This window comes from Vicia villosa, linkage group LG6 (assembly GCF_029867415.1).
Source record: "Vicia villosa cultivar HV-30 ecotype Madison, WI linkage group LG6, Vvil1.0, whole genome shotgun sequence".
NCBI classification, from domain to species: Eukaryota; Viridiplantae; Streptophyta; class Magnoliopsida; order Fabales; family Fabaceae; genus Vicia; species Vicia villosa.
In genome coordinates this window covers 165,240,527-165,253,256 of record NC_081185.1, presented here as the reverse complement: position 1 = coordinate 165,253,256, position 12,730 = coordinate 165,240,527, and the positions used below count along the sequence as shown (strand labels likewise).

General features: G+C 33.8%; 1 protein-coding gene across 1 annotated transcript; it reads right to left on the bottom strand.

The window, feature by feature from the left end:
• Positions 1 to 462: 462 nt before the first annotated feature.
• On the bottom strand, positions 463 to 1,589 carry LOC131613102 (uncharacterized). The gene is made up of 2 exons (XM_058884815.1): positions 1,179 to 1,589; positions 463 to 855 (listed from the first exon to the last, which is right to left on the bottom strand). The coding sequence occupies exons 1-2, from the start codon at positions 1,513 to 1,515 to the stop codon at positions 791 to 793; spliced, it is 402 nt and encodes a 133-aa protein (XP_058740798.1). The 5' UTR covers positions 1,516 to 1,589; the 3' UTR covers positions 463 to 790.
• Between the last annotated feature and the right edge of the window lie 11,141 nt (positions 1,590 to 12,730).

The window sequence follows — 12,730 nt, the reverse complement described above, 5'->3', positions numbered from 1 at the left end:
GTAACAGAAAGTGGTGTGCTTTTTAAGTGATGTAAACAGAACTTCTAGTTTAAGAGAATTCATCAAAGTGTTTCATGATTTTGGAAAATGTCATTTGATTTGGGGAGATTCAAAGTTCATCATATGTTTGGTGTTTATGTTAGAAGATCGTAAGAGAGGTCTTGGTGTGACGCTTGTACCAAGATCTAACATAGTGAAAAGTCCTTCAGGGTGTGAATGGACTATATGTACCCTTGGTTATAAAGGGAACTAGGACATATCCTTGTATCATTTACATTTTTATTTATTTATTTTTTTGCACTTTTATTTAAAGTTCATTAACGTATTTGCGAAAAAATTAAAAGAAAGAAAATCTATAAAGTTATAAGAAAAAAATCATAAAACCTAATATAATTTCAGATATAATATATCACACTGTCAATATATCAACTTATTTTAGATATAATATATCCCACTGTCAACAAGTGTTTAATTCACACCAACTTATTTTAGATATAATATATCACACTGTCAACAAGTGTTTAATTCACACCAACTTATTTTACATATTTCAGATATAATATATCACACCGTCAATATATCATACTTACTGCATCTAGAATTGTTATGGGGTCACAAACAAAAGATTTAAGTTTCCCTTGACCGTAGCTATATATCACACTGTCAATAACTCTTTATGCATATGTCGCTCGCAATACTGGTTATTAGGAGCAACACATCTAGAACATCTCCATTTTTTACCATCCGTTCTTCTACATCTTCCTTCCACTGGATCATTAATGTTACTAATTCATGAGGTCCTTGGATCAGGTAGGGGCGCTGTTGGTATTTGAATATATAATATTCTTAAACCATCTGCGAACATAACATATAATTAATTTACATGAGATTTTATTGAACTGGTTGAGTAAGGCAAATGCAAAATTGACCTTTGATTGTGCAAGTTGGAGTTGCACTGCTGTTACCACTACTATCAAAAAATGAAGTGTTTTTTATGGATGTGATATTATTTATGCTCTTGATGTGCCAATGTATTCAACATGGTTGGTTGTGACAAGTGAAAATTGATTTTCTGCTTGTTGAATCACTAATGAAAGTTACATTTACATTATTTGGCCTTAGAACTTCAATTAATGGACCCATCTTTGATTGACGAAGAGATAAAAGGAATAACTTACCTGTTGATGCAGAAGCATTGTTGTTGTTAGCATTGTTTTCTATTGTGTCTGCGTTTGAACTAAAACCTCTTGATTTTTCAAATAGAAGGGTTTGTATTGGAACAACAACTTGTGGATAAAATAAGAGAGTAAAGGGTCTTTCATGTTGAATACTACTATATTTTGGAAATGAATTAATATAGTGAGACTCAGTGTTTTTATCGAGTGAGAAACTTTTATTGGCCATTTCAAGTATGTTGTTGTACATGAGTGAGTGCCACCCTGAGTTAAAAGCACCAAGAGACATCATACCACTATTCGGTATCTTATTCAATGAATTCCAAAATAAGTAATCCATTTTGTGAAGTTGTAGGTCTTGAGCTTCTATATGCAAAAGTGAAAGAGAATATATAGAGGAGAAAAGAGAAAAAAAGTGCAACAAAGATTGAAAGGAAATGACATACGATGAAGGCCACACAAAGTGTTTATATAGCACTTAAGAAGGAAGCCATAAATTTAAACAGTATAATAATTTGTTATAGTTAAACTAATTTAATCTCAATTTCACTTTAACTTATTGATTAACTTGAATTTTGTTTAGTATAAAAAAAACTTTGGATTCTCCGCTATTTAGTGAAACTTGTGATAGTGTTTTATTGTCCTTAACCTTGTCAATTAAAGGCATGATTTATGCATGCTTCAGAGTCACTGTTTGCTGTGCATCATGAGGTATATAGAAAATGAAAGGTTATAAATTTATAAAGACTAGGTTCTAATTTCTTCCTTTTGTTTCAAAAGCCCACAAATTAAATGCTACTAGAGTACTAGTATTTCATTTCCTTTTAAAGTCTACTAATTCTGCATCAATAGGTAGCATCATGTTACTAACCTTAAACGGGTAGAAGAGAATTTGCAACTACCATTATTTTATTTGGAAATTTCTTAACCAACCTCCTAATCTTCTTGGTCACCTCTGACGAATTTACAAAAATACCCCTTGTTTCAGAAGTTTATTGCCGAAAACGTACTTTTATTGGAAAAAAAGGTGTTTTCGGAAATGAATCTCCGAAAAGGTGAATATTTTAATGAAAAATATTGATTTCGGAGATGCATCTCCGAAATAAGGTTAATTTTCAGAAAATTGGTGAATTCGGAAGTTCATCTCCGAATTCACCCCCCTTGGAGGAATTCGGAAATGCACTTCCGAAATAAGGCCTGGACAGAAGAAAAATAACAAACCAGAACGATTCGCTTTATTTAATCGGATGAAGACGATGGAGGAGACGCTGCAACAGGTTAGAAAGTCCTGATCCTCTAGAAATCCATACCACATTGTAACTTACCAACATAATAAACAACAACAAAAAACTTATGAGCAAACTATACTTACATCATAGTGGTGTAGATCCTTATCAGCCACTCGCAACAGAAAATGATTAGCACGAAAGCGGTTACAAGAGAGAAAATGTGTGAGTAGAGGAAAAGAGTAAAGATCGAAAATGATTTTGGATGTGATTGGAAGAAAAATGGGTGAGAGAGCAGGCTTTTAAGTAGGAAAGTGTTACCACATTTCTTAGAAGGTAACCGTCTGAGAAAGAAAAGGCACTTCGAAATTTCAAATCAGGTTGATTACAATTTTTGTCCTGTAATGGTTTTCTTACCTGATTGTAAAAAATAACTGAATTTTGATGCATTTCGGAAATGCATCTCCGAAAACACCAATTTTTTGGTGTTTTCGGAGATGCATTTCTGAAATCTAAAAAAATCTAAAAAAAAATAACTTCGGAGATGAATCTCCGAAGCAGGGGTAAATTGGGAATTTCGCTGGGAGTGACCCCTATAGAGAGGTGGGTAAAGAAAAAATCTTTTATTTTCACATGCATGGCGGTGTGTATGTTCCAATCACATTTGTTTAAAACAATATCGTAGTTAATTCATTTTAAAATGAAGGATAATTTGACAAATTTATTTAAAATATATGTTTTTATAATTTTTCATTCTTAAGAATGATTTTAATTTTTTAAGTGTATTATGTAATTATTAATATGTACATTTATTTGTTTCAAACTATACGATATTTTAATAAATAGATAATTGTATTAATTATGTTAAATAAGTATAAATGATTAATTAAAGGTTTAATTTTTGATGTCAATATTTAGTTATTTTTGTATTAATATAAGTATATTTTAAATAATTATAAGAGTTATAAAAAACATAGTTAATTTTATATTAAATAAAGAAATTATGAAAATTTAATAGATATATATATTTTTATAATGATATTGAGAAGAAGATTTAAAGATTTGATATAAAAGTGAGAGTAATAAATAATAAGAGAAATGTTTAGGAAAAGAAATATTAATATTAAACTTCAATGTAATTTTGGTCTTGTTTTGTTCTAAATGAAGTCTTGATCTTTCTCAATTCTAAAAATTAGTTTTTTTATTCTTTATTTTTAAAAAATTTAAGTTTTAGTTCCATTTTCAATTTAATTAATTTCATTAACATGCCCATGCTAAATTAACAAATTTAATATCCATGTCATATTTTAGAAGTTGTGATTTAAATTTTTCACCTAGATACACACATCTTCAAAATGAACCTACATAATAATTAATTAGATGTATTTACAAAATTTAAATATATGAGATGAAAAGCCTCTTTTAATTTAATTATAAGTTTTTGATTTGATTCCAATTTTAAAAATGCAGTGTTAAATGTATATTTGGTTTTGTGATTGAAGCACTTAGAAATGATTTTGAATATGTATAATTGATTTTCTCGAGTTAGAATTTATTGTTTTTCATAATTGGTTTTGTTTGATGCTAAAATTTTTGGATTTTAAATTTTTATTCTAAAATTTATTGTCGTATTCACATTTATAAAGATTTACGTAAATATAAATCCCTTTATTTTTAACTTAACCACATTCAATTTTATAGTTATTTCACTCCAAATTAACTTTTTTTTTTTTCACCAAAGAATTAAATACACGTAAACTTGACAGAAAACATTATTGTTCATTATGGACTTTTCATGTTTGAGTTATAATAAAACAATGTAGTATAAAAAATAAAGTAAAAAACACAACAAAAAATCTAATTACTAGTTATATTTATAAAAAAATACAATAATTAAGAAGGAAGCCATAATTTATATTTATCAAGAAACATGTTTCACTACTATCAATACCATAATCAATGCATGATATATACTCCTATTAATCTAATCTAATTACAATTTCATTTTAACTTTAATGATCAACTTTAAATTTGTTCAGTGTAAAGAAAACTTCGGATTCTCCGCCTATGCGATGAAACTTGTGCCAAGTCTGTTCTATGTGACACTGTTCCTTAGTGTTGTCAAATAAAAGCATGAATCATGCATACTTCAGAGAGACACTATTTTCTATGCAACATGAAGTGGTTCTTCATTTTGTTTCAGAAGTGCAGAAATTAAAGGCTATTTCATTTCCATTTACAAATTCAATTACCAACCTTAAATTTAGAGAAGATAATATGCATCTACCAATATTTTTACATGCAGTGTATATGTTCCAATCACATTTGTTTAATACAATATTGTATTTGTGAGATATTGGATCGAACATTAGTATGGTCGAAGGGTAGCTTCTTGATTCGACAGGATTAAGTATGAAGTCGAAGGTTGTTTACATGTTGGTGTCGAAGATGCTAGGAGTGTTAGCATGTTAAATTAGGTTTTAGTATTTAAACCATAATTTGTTAAGTTTGCTTGTTTATTAAGTTGGCTTGTATAACGGGCATTGTGGAAAGAGCCCATTAATTAGTGTTATGGACTGGGCCAAGATTCGGCCCAGTCTACTTTCGGCCCAATTGGACCTGGAGGCCCAAATCATCCTTACGCCCATGAGGAGCAAACAGTACTCGGCTCCTTGGAGACCCAACGGTGTTAAAGCACTGCAGCGCGTGCTCGGCGTATGATGCTCCCCACGAGCGTCCCATCTGACGAGGACTTCCCTCCTCGTCTAGACTTAAGCTTACCAGGCACGCTCCCAGCGAGCGTCCTTTCCACCGAGGACCCGCTTCCTCGTGGCCTTATGCCGAGGACCCTTCTCCTTGTAGGGTTACTTCACATCCAACCCCCCGAATAATACGGAGTCCACGTAGTCCCTAAAAGACCGCGTCTCCCTTGAACTTTGGAGTGGTTGACCAGGACGGAGACCACGTACTCACCTCCGATATTCCGCTCAGGAATCCTGACAGTCTCCTAATTGGGTATGGGTATCCAGTCCAATAGCGAGATCTTGGCCCAGCGCTGGAGGCTATAAATACCCTCTTTCACTAGAGGGTCAGGTATTCATTCTCTTCTATCATTTACCTTGTACTTGCGCTCTGTTGCCCGTCTTCTCACTTTAGCATCGAAATACCTTGCAGGTACACCCCCCAGTTCACTAAAGATCCAGTTCCTTGCAGACCTTGAAGATCCATCTGAATAGGTAAGATCAGTGGTGTGAGGGCAATGTGTATTTTCATGATGTCAAAACATTGTGACTTTGACCAAATCAATGTGAAAACAAAGGAAACGAGTGGATGCCTTAAGGAAAGGTATTTTTGGCAAAAATCATTCAATAGGTCGACTCATTGATGCTACAGGCCGACTTATTGGTAAACTTAAGCTGAATTCTATGTTGGGGTAGAATGCGTCAACCTATAGCCCGGTTCAGGTCGACGCATGGATAATTGAGGAAGCCTCGGGAATGCGCACGCCGACCCTACAGGTCGACGCATAGACAATTGAGGAAATCTCGGGAATGCGCACGCCGACCTCATAGGTCGACGCATGTATCATGTTTGCGTACAAAACAAGTTCAGAATTGCAATAGGTCGACCTTCACAGATGGACAGGTCGACCTATCGTTAAAATTACTGATTTTTTGCTGATTCTGAGTGGCTAATGAAAAGGGTGTGGTATATATTGTCTTTGATCATTTTCAAGCAAAAACAACAAGAAACGTGAAAGATATACTCAAGCTTCTCCTCATCTTCAACCTTTCGCTTATTGATCGAAAATCACACATAATAATCTTTTTCGATCGTAGTAAGGAACGTGCGTTGATAAGGTTCGAAGGTGGACTAAAGTCTTGTTCGAGTGGAGAATTTTGAGGGTGTTTCTTGTATAAAATCTTAGGGTTTTTCCTTCTAGATCAAGGTTTTGATTTGAAGTTTTTTGACGATCGCTTCGCTTTGGATTCAATTCAGCCGAGCATAAGGAATTGAGGGATTGTAGATTTGCTCATCAAATTTGCTACAACCAGAGGATTGAAAAGGAAGGATCGGGGCCGTGATCGGTAGAGATCATTGACATTGACTTGGTTCTACTTGAATCAAGGGGAGGAAAGATTTGTATTCAATTTTACTGCATGTGTGTAGTTGATGATTGGTAAACTCTTTCCTTGTTAAACATTTTGAAATCAAATAAAACTTTCCTAATTTCAATTGAAATTAGGGGCAGACGTACTCCTGCGAGGACGATAGAGGAACTGCCTAAACAAATATCGTGTTCTTTATCGTCTTTAGTTTTATCTTTTCAATATTCGTTTTCGGCAAAAATCCATAGTTGAGCAAAAATTGAAACTTGGTGAAAAGCGCTCACCAAGTGTTTGATAAAATTCCATATTCAATTTTTGGTCAAGTTTTTGTGAAACAGTTTATTGTGAGTAAGTTTCATATAGTGTGTATATTAACTAATTGATAATTCCGTTGAAACAAGTAATTCCAATTCACCATTTTCATCCGGTTGTTAATTGCACATATCCGGTCCCCGATAACTTGATCGTTCAAGACGATAAGTTGGATTCCGGGGAATCACGTTTTCAAACGCTACAATTTTCTTAAAGTTGGAAAAGGTGGTCTATTCACCCCCTCTAGACCATCCCTATCATCTAACAAGTGGTATTACAAGCGCCGGTTTATCTAGTGCTTCACATATAACTTTTTAGAAAATGGAGAACGGTAAAAAAGGGACGTATAATAAAGCGTCTGTTTTCACAGGAGAAAACTATAGTTATTGGAAAGACTGTATGTGAATTCATATCAACTCCGTTGATGGAAAAATCTGGGATGTCATCGTCAATGGTCCTATGGCTATCACCGTAACCAACGATGCTGGTGTTACCAGACCTAAACTCGAAGCACAATGGGATGAAAAAGATGAAAAGAATTATGCGTATGATTGGAAAGCTAGAAACATGATTATAGCTTCCTTAGGGGTTGATGAGTACTTTCACGTATCACATTGCCAAACTGCTAAGGCAATGTGGGATGCATTACAAGTCGCCCATGAAGGAACAAATGATGTTAAGCTAGCTAGAATCAATACTTTGACGCAAGAGTTTGATCTCTTTCACATGAAGCAAGGTCAAACCATTGCTGAAATGCAAAAGAGATTTTCTCATATTATCAATCGTTTACACACTTTAGGACACATTACTCCCAATGTTGTTGCTACTAATAAAGGTTTGAGATGTCTTAGTAGGGAATGGCAACCTAAAGTCACGGCAATCAAAGAAGCCAACGATCTTACTACATTAGATCTCACGGCTCTATTTGGAAAGCTTGAAGAACATGAGCAAGATCTCATGAACTTAAATAAGCACGAAAAGAAAGAAAAGAAAGAGAAGTCAAAGGACACCGAAAATAATTTTATTGCCTTAAAGGCTTCAAGTTCAAAGTCATCCACCAAAGATACGTGTGATAGTGAATCTAGTGACGAAGATGATAGTCCGGATGAAGATATGGGTTTGTTCGTGAGAAAGTATAATAAGTATCTTCGAAAGAATGAAATCAAACACTCGGATAACAATCTCGTCAACTATAGACGTCAAGCAAAGCCTAACAAGCAAGATGAGAGTAAGAAAACTAAATCTAAAGGATCTTGTTACAATTGTGGTAAGTCGGGTCATTACAAGCCGGATTGCCCCTCGCTTAAGAAAGATAAGGCAAAGAGCAAACCTCAAAAGAAGCAAACAAAAGAAAGAAGAGCTTATATCGCTTGGGAGAATGATAGTAACTCATCTAGCAAAGAAAGCTCGAGTGATGAAGAGGAAACGGTCAACATATGTCTCATGGAACATCAAAAGAAGAAAAAGATTGTAAGTCATGAGAAATATAATAATGTTGATTCTATGTCTTATTTTGAATTAAAACATGCCTTTGATACTTTACATCATGAAGCTAAGGAAGCCTTTCAACGCTTAGCTTCAAATAAAAAGATTTTCAAATACCTTGAGAAGAAAGTTTCCGATTCCAAAAAGGAAGTAGAAACTCTCAAGGAATCTATGATTGAAAGTATCAAAGACAAAGGCGAAGATGACAAGAGTTCTTGGTTTAGATGGGGAGGACGTGAAACTTGTCACATTTGGAAAAAAGAAGTTAAAACTATCAAAGCCAAATTAGACAAGGCTTCACTACCCAAGATTACATATGCCATTGATCGATCACATTTCAAAAATAGTATGATAAATCCATATCAACGATATACTTATGTGATAAAAGACCAATCGAGCAAATGTAATGACCATCCAAACTCAACATGTCTATATTGTTGCAAAAGGGGTCATACCATTAGGAAATGTCGCTTTAGGAGATTTTTGGTTCCCAAAGGCATTTTCAAATGGATTCCCAAGAGCAACCTTTGTTTCACTCACACACAAGGACCCAATGAAAATTGGTACCTATTTCCCTTGTTTAAATTTATAGGTGGAATGTCTTGAGCCATTCGAGAGAAGATGGTTTCTAGATAGCGGATGCTCAAGACATATGACGGGTGACTTATCTTTATTCTATGACTTTGTGGCTAAGAAGAAAGGATTTGTGACCTATGGTGATAACAACAAGGGTGCTATACTCGGCAAAGGTAGTGTAGGTAATCCCTCTTCTACTACTATCTCAGACGTCCTTCTAGTTGAGGGCCTTAAACACAATCTGTAGGAAGAAGGAAGAAGAAAGAAGAAGAGGGAGAAGGAAGAAGAAGAGAGAAAGTGAAGGAAAGGACGAGAGAGAGAGGGAGAGAGTGTCAGAAGATATTTTTCTTTCAAATTTGAATTTTGAAATTAGAGGTTGGACATTTTTACATGGCTCCCCCTCACCATATACACCATATTTATCTTTTAGTTGGAAAGAAAAAGGTATTTGTTAACTAAATGGAAACAAAAAGGTATGCTATAACTAAAAAGGTACCATCTAGAAGAACGAGTGTAGTCAAAACATAATTGGATAGTTAAGGTAGGGGTGGAAAAAGCCAACAAAATAGTGAAAAGTGGTAATGTGGCATATTTTAAAGAAAGGGTAGGAATGGTCTTTCCACAACCATTGTTGTTTTATATGGTAGATGATATTTGTGATCCAAAAAGTTTTGATTTAAAAATGGTATACGGGAAAAAATCTATTATTAATTTAAATATTTTTATATATGAAAATTTACTATTGATCCATATATTTTTCTAAATGATACATAAACATAAATAATATTTGTACATGGGAAAAAAAAAATCTATTATTGATCTAAATATTTTTATATACAAAAAATGGTATTTATGATCTAAAACATTTTGATTTAAAAATGGTATACGGGAAAAAAATATTATTAATTTAAATATTTTTATATATGAAAATTTACTATTGATTCAGATATTTTTCTAAATGATACCTAAACATAAATAAGATTTGTATACAGGAAAAAAATCTATTATTGATCTAAATATTTTTATATACAAAAAATGGTATTTATGATCTAAAAATTTTGATTCAAATTTTGATTTTGATTTAAAATAAATATATTATGTAAATAAATACGCGTACCAAATCAAAACCTGTGCGTATGCACGAGTTTGTTACTAGTTTATTTTATAAAAAAATGAACAATTTATTTATTTGAATAATTAAACCTATTAATTGAAATAATATTACTTCAACTAAGGACATACACATTGTAATGTTAAAATACATTGTTTGTGGAACTTTCTTCCCAAATAAAGAGGGAAGTGTTGTACTGAGGAGGTTATTAATCTTAATGAGTTGGAGGAAAAGATGCTTATGTTGAGGGCTAATATTGACTGGCTTATAATAGGAGATGGTAACACTGCTTACTTCTATGCCTCTATAAAAGCCAAGCAAAATGCTAAAAGTTGAAAAAGACTACAAAAAGGTGATGATACTATATTGTAATCACAACAAGATATTGAGTTGGAGATCATGGAGTTCTTGATTAGCAGCATCACTGAGCAAGATATTGTCAGAACCCTTAAAGGTATTGGTGAATTGAAAGGCCCTGGTTTAGATGGTCGTGGTGCTAACTTTTTTAAAACCAACTGGTCCATTATTAAATGTGATGTTATAGTTGCAATAAATGAATTCTTTGAGGCTAGTAGAATCTACAAAGCTTTCAATATTAAAGTGCTTATTTGATACCAAATAATGAGAATGCTAGGCACATTAAAGACTTTAGACCATTAGCTGGATGCACAACTTTTTACAAAATAATCTCCAAAATCACGACAAATAGAAGGGGGAGGGTTCTGCACAATATCATCAGCCCTTGCCAGGTAGCCTTTGTTCTTGGCCAGAATATTCACAATCATATTTTGCTAGCCTATGAGTTGATTAAAGGGTACACTAGGTAAGGGTCACACCTAGGGTTATGATGCAAATTGATCTGCGAAAAGCCTATGATATGGTTAATTGGAATGCCGTGGAGTGTATATTTAAGGAAATTGGAATACCTACACAATTTGTGAAATGGAATATGATTGGTGTCATCACAATCTCTTAGAAATTTAACATTAATGGTGAGTTCTCTGAATTCTTATAGGTCAGGGATTATGCAATGGGACCCCATCTCCCCCTTACTTTTTGTTATCTTAATGGAATACATGAATATATCGATGCTCAAAATGCAAAGGGATCCTAATTTTAACCATCATGCCAAGTGTAAGAAGTTATGCCTCACCAATCTAATATTTGCACATGATGTCTTGATATTTTGCAGAGGTGACGATATCTTAGTGGAAATGATGATGATTGCTTTAAGGAGATTCCCTGACTCAATAGGTCTTGTGGTCAATCCTAGTAAATGCATAATGTATTTTGATGGTATAGGCAATAACAGGAATGAGAGACTTAGAAGCATCATTGATTTTCAAGAGGGAGTCCTCCCTGGAAGTACCTTGGTGTCCTTCTCACTAGCAAGAAGCTCACCATTCACCATTATATACCATTGTTGGAGAAGATTGTTGGAAGAGTGCAACATTGGACCATAAAACTTTTGAGCTGTGCAGGGAGAATCAAATTGATCAAAAGCATCTCCACTGCCATTGCCCAATATTGGATACAATGCTTCCCCATCCCTAAGCATGTGATCAACAAGATTGACTCTATATGTAAGAGCTTCATAAGGACTGGTAAGCATGAGAAAAGCAAGAAAAGTCTAGTTGCTTGGAGAGAAGCTTACACTCCTAGAAATCAAGTAGGTTTACATGTGATTAATTTGAATGTGTGGAATAATATTTTGATGTATAAGTGTCTGGATTCCTTGCAGGAAATTGGACAACATGTGGGTTAAGTGGATCCATACTTATTGCCTAAAAGGTACTAATGTTATGGAGTATGAAGTTAAGCCTCACAATTCTTGGATATTCAAAGGTATATTGGATAAGGAAGAATATGGGAAAATTTCAACAGCAGTGGGACTTTGCTTTAACACAACAAAGGTTTTCCTTAAAACCTTTCTATAACAGGATGGTTGATGATGATCATAGGGTGCACTGCAGAAAACTTATTTGCAATAATAAGGCAAGACCTCGAGCTCTCATGTGTTTGTGGCTTGCTTGCCATGGCAAGTTAGCTACAAAGGATAGATTAAAGAGGTTTAGTATGGTTCTGGGCAGCCCATGTTGCTTATGCAGGAGAGAAGAGGAGTCGATCGATCACCTATTTTTAGGTTACAACAAGACTAAACCAATTTGGGCTGAAGTGCTCAAGTGAATTGATGTGCACCATGACCCTAAAGTTTGGGACGAGGAGCTTACCTGGCTGATTGGAGAAACCAAAGGCAAATGATAGAGAGCTTCTATCATGAAGTTTGTTGCAGCTGAGACTATCTACTGCATTTAGCAGTATAGGAATGAGAAATTTTTTCAACAGGGTGTAGATAATACAAATATAGTTACCAAGATTATAGATAGTTTGGTGAATAGGGGATGGCAAAATGTTAAGATTAGAAGTCATCTTTCTAAAATGATGGTATAGTCCACACCTTTTGGTCAATTTAGTACCTTTTGTTTGATTGGATCCTTGGGATCACCTTGTTTGTAATTATTTTTTGAATTAAAATATATTCTTTTGATTCAATAAAAAAGAGGGAAGGTTTCTTTTTTTACCCTCATGCTTGAATTCTTCTTTCCTTTTATTTTCTTATTATATGTTAATGCATATCTATTGTGTGAAACTAATAAATGAGAATTATTCAATATATTCTACAACTTTTTTTATACATTCTAATGGAATTTTAAAATATTTTTTCGATTCAAATTT

Bases quoted from the DNA above. Each gene is read 5' to 3' on its own strand.
- LOC131613102 (XM_058884815.1), bottom strand. From the start codon at position 1,515: ATGGATTACTTATTTTGGAATTCATTGAATAAGATACCGAATAGTGGT. The intron at 856-1,178 runs GTAAGTTATTCC...TTATGTTCGCAG, and splicing joins CAATGCTTCTGCATCAACAG to ATGGTTTAAGAATATTATAT.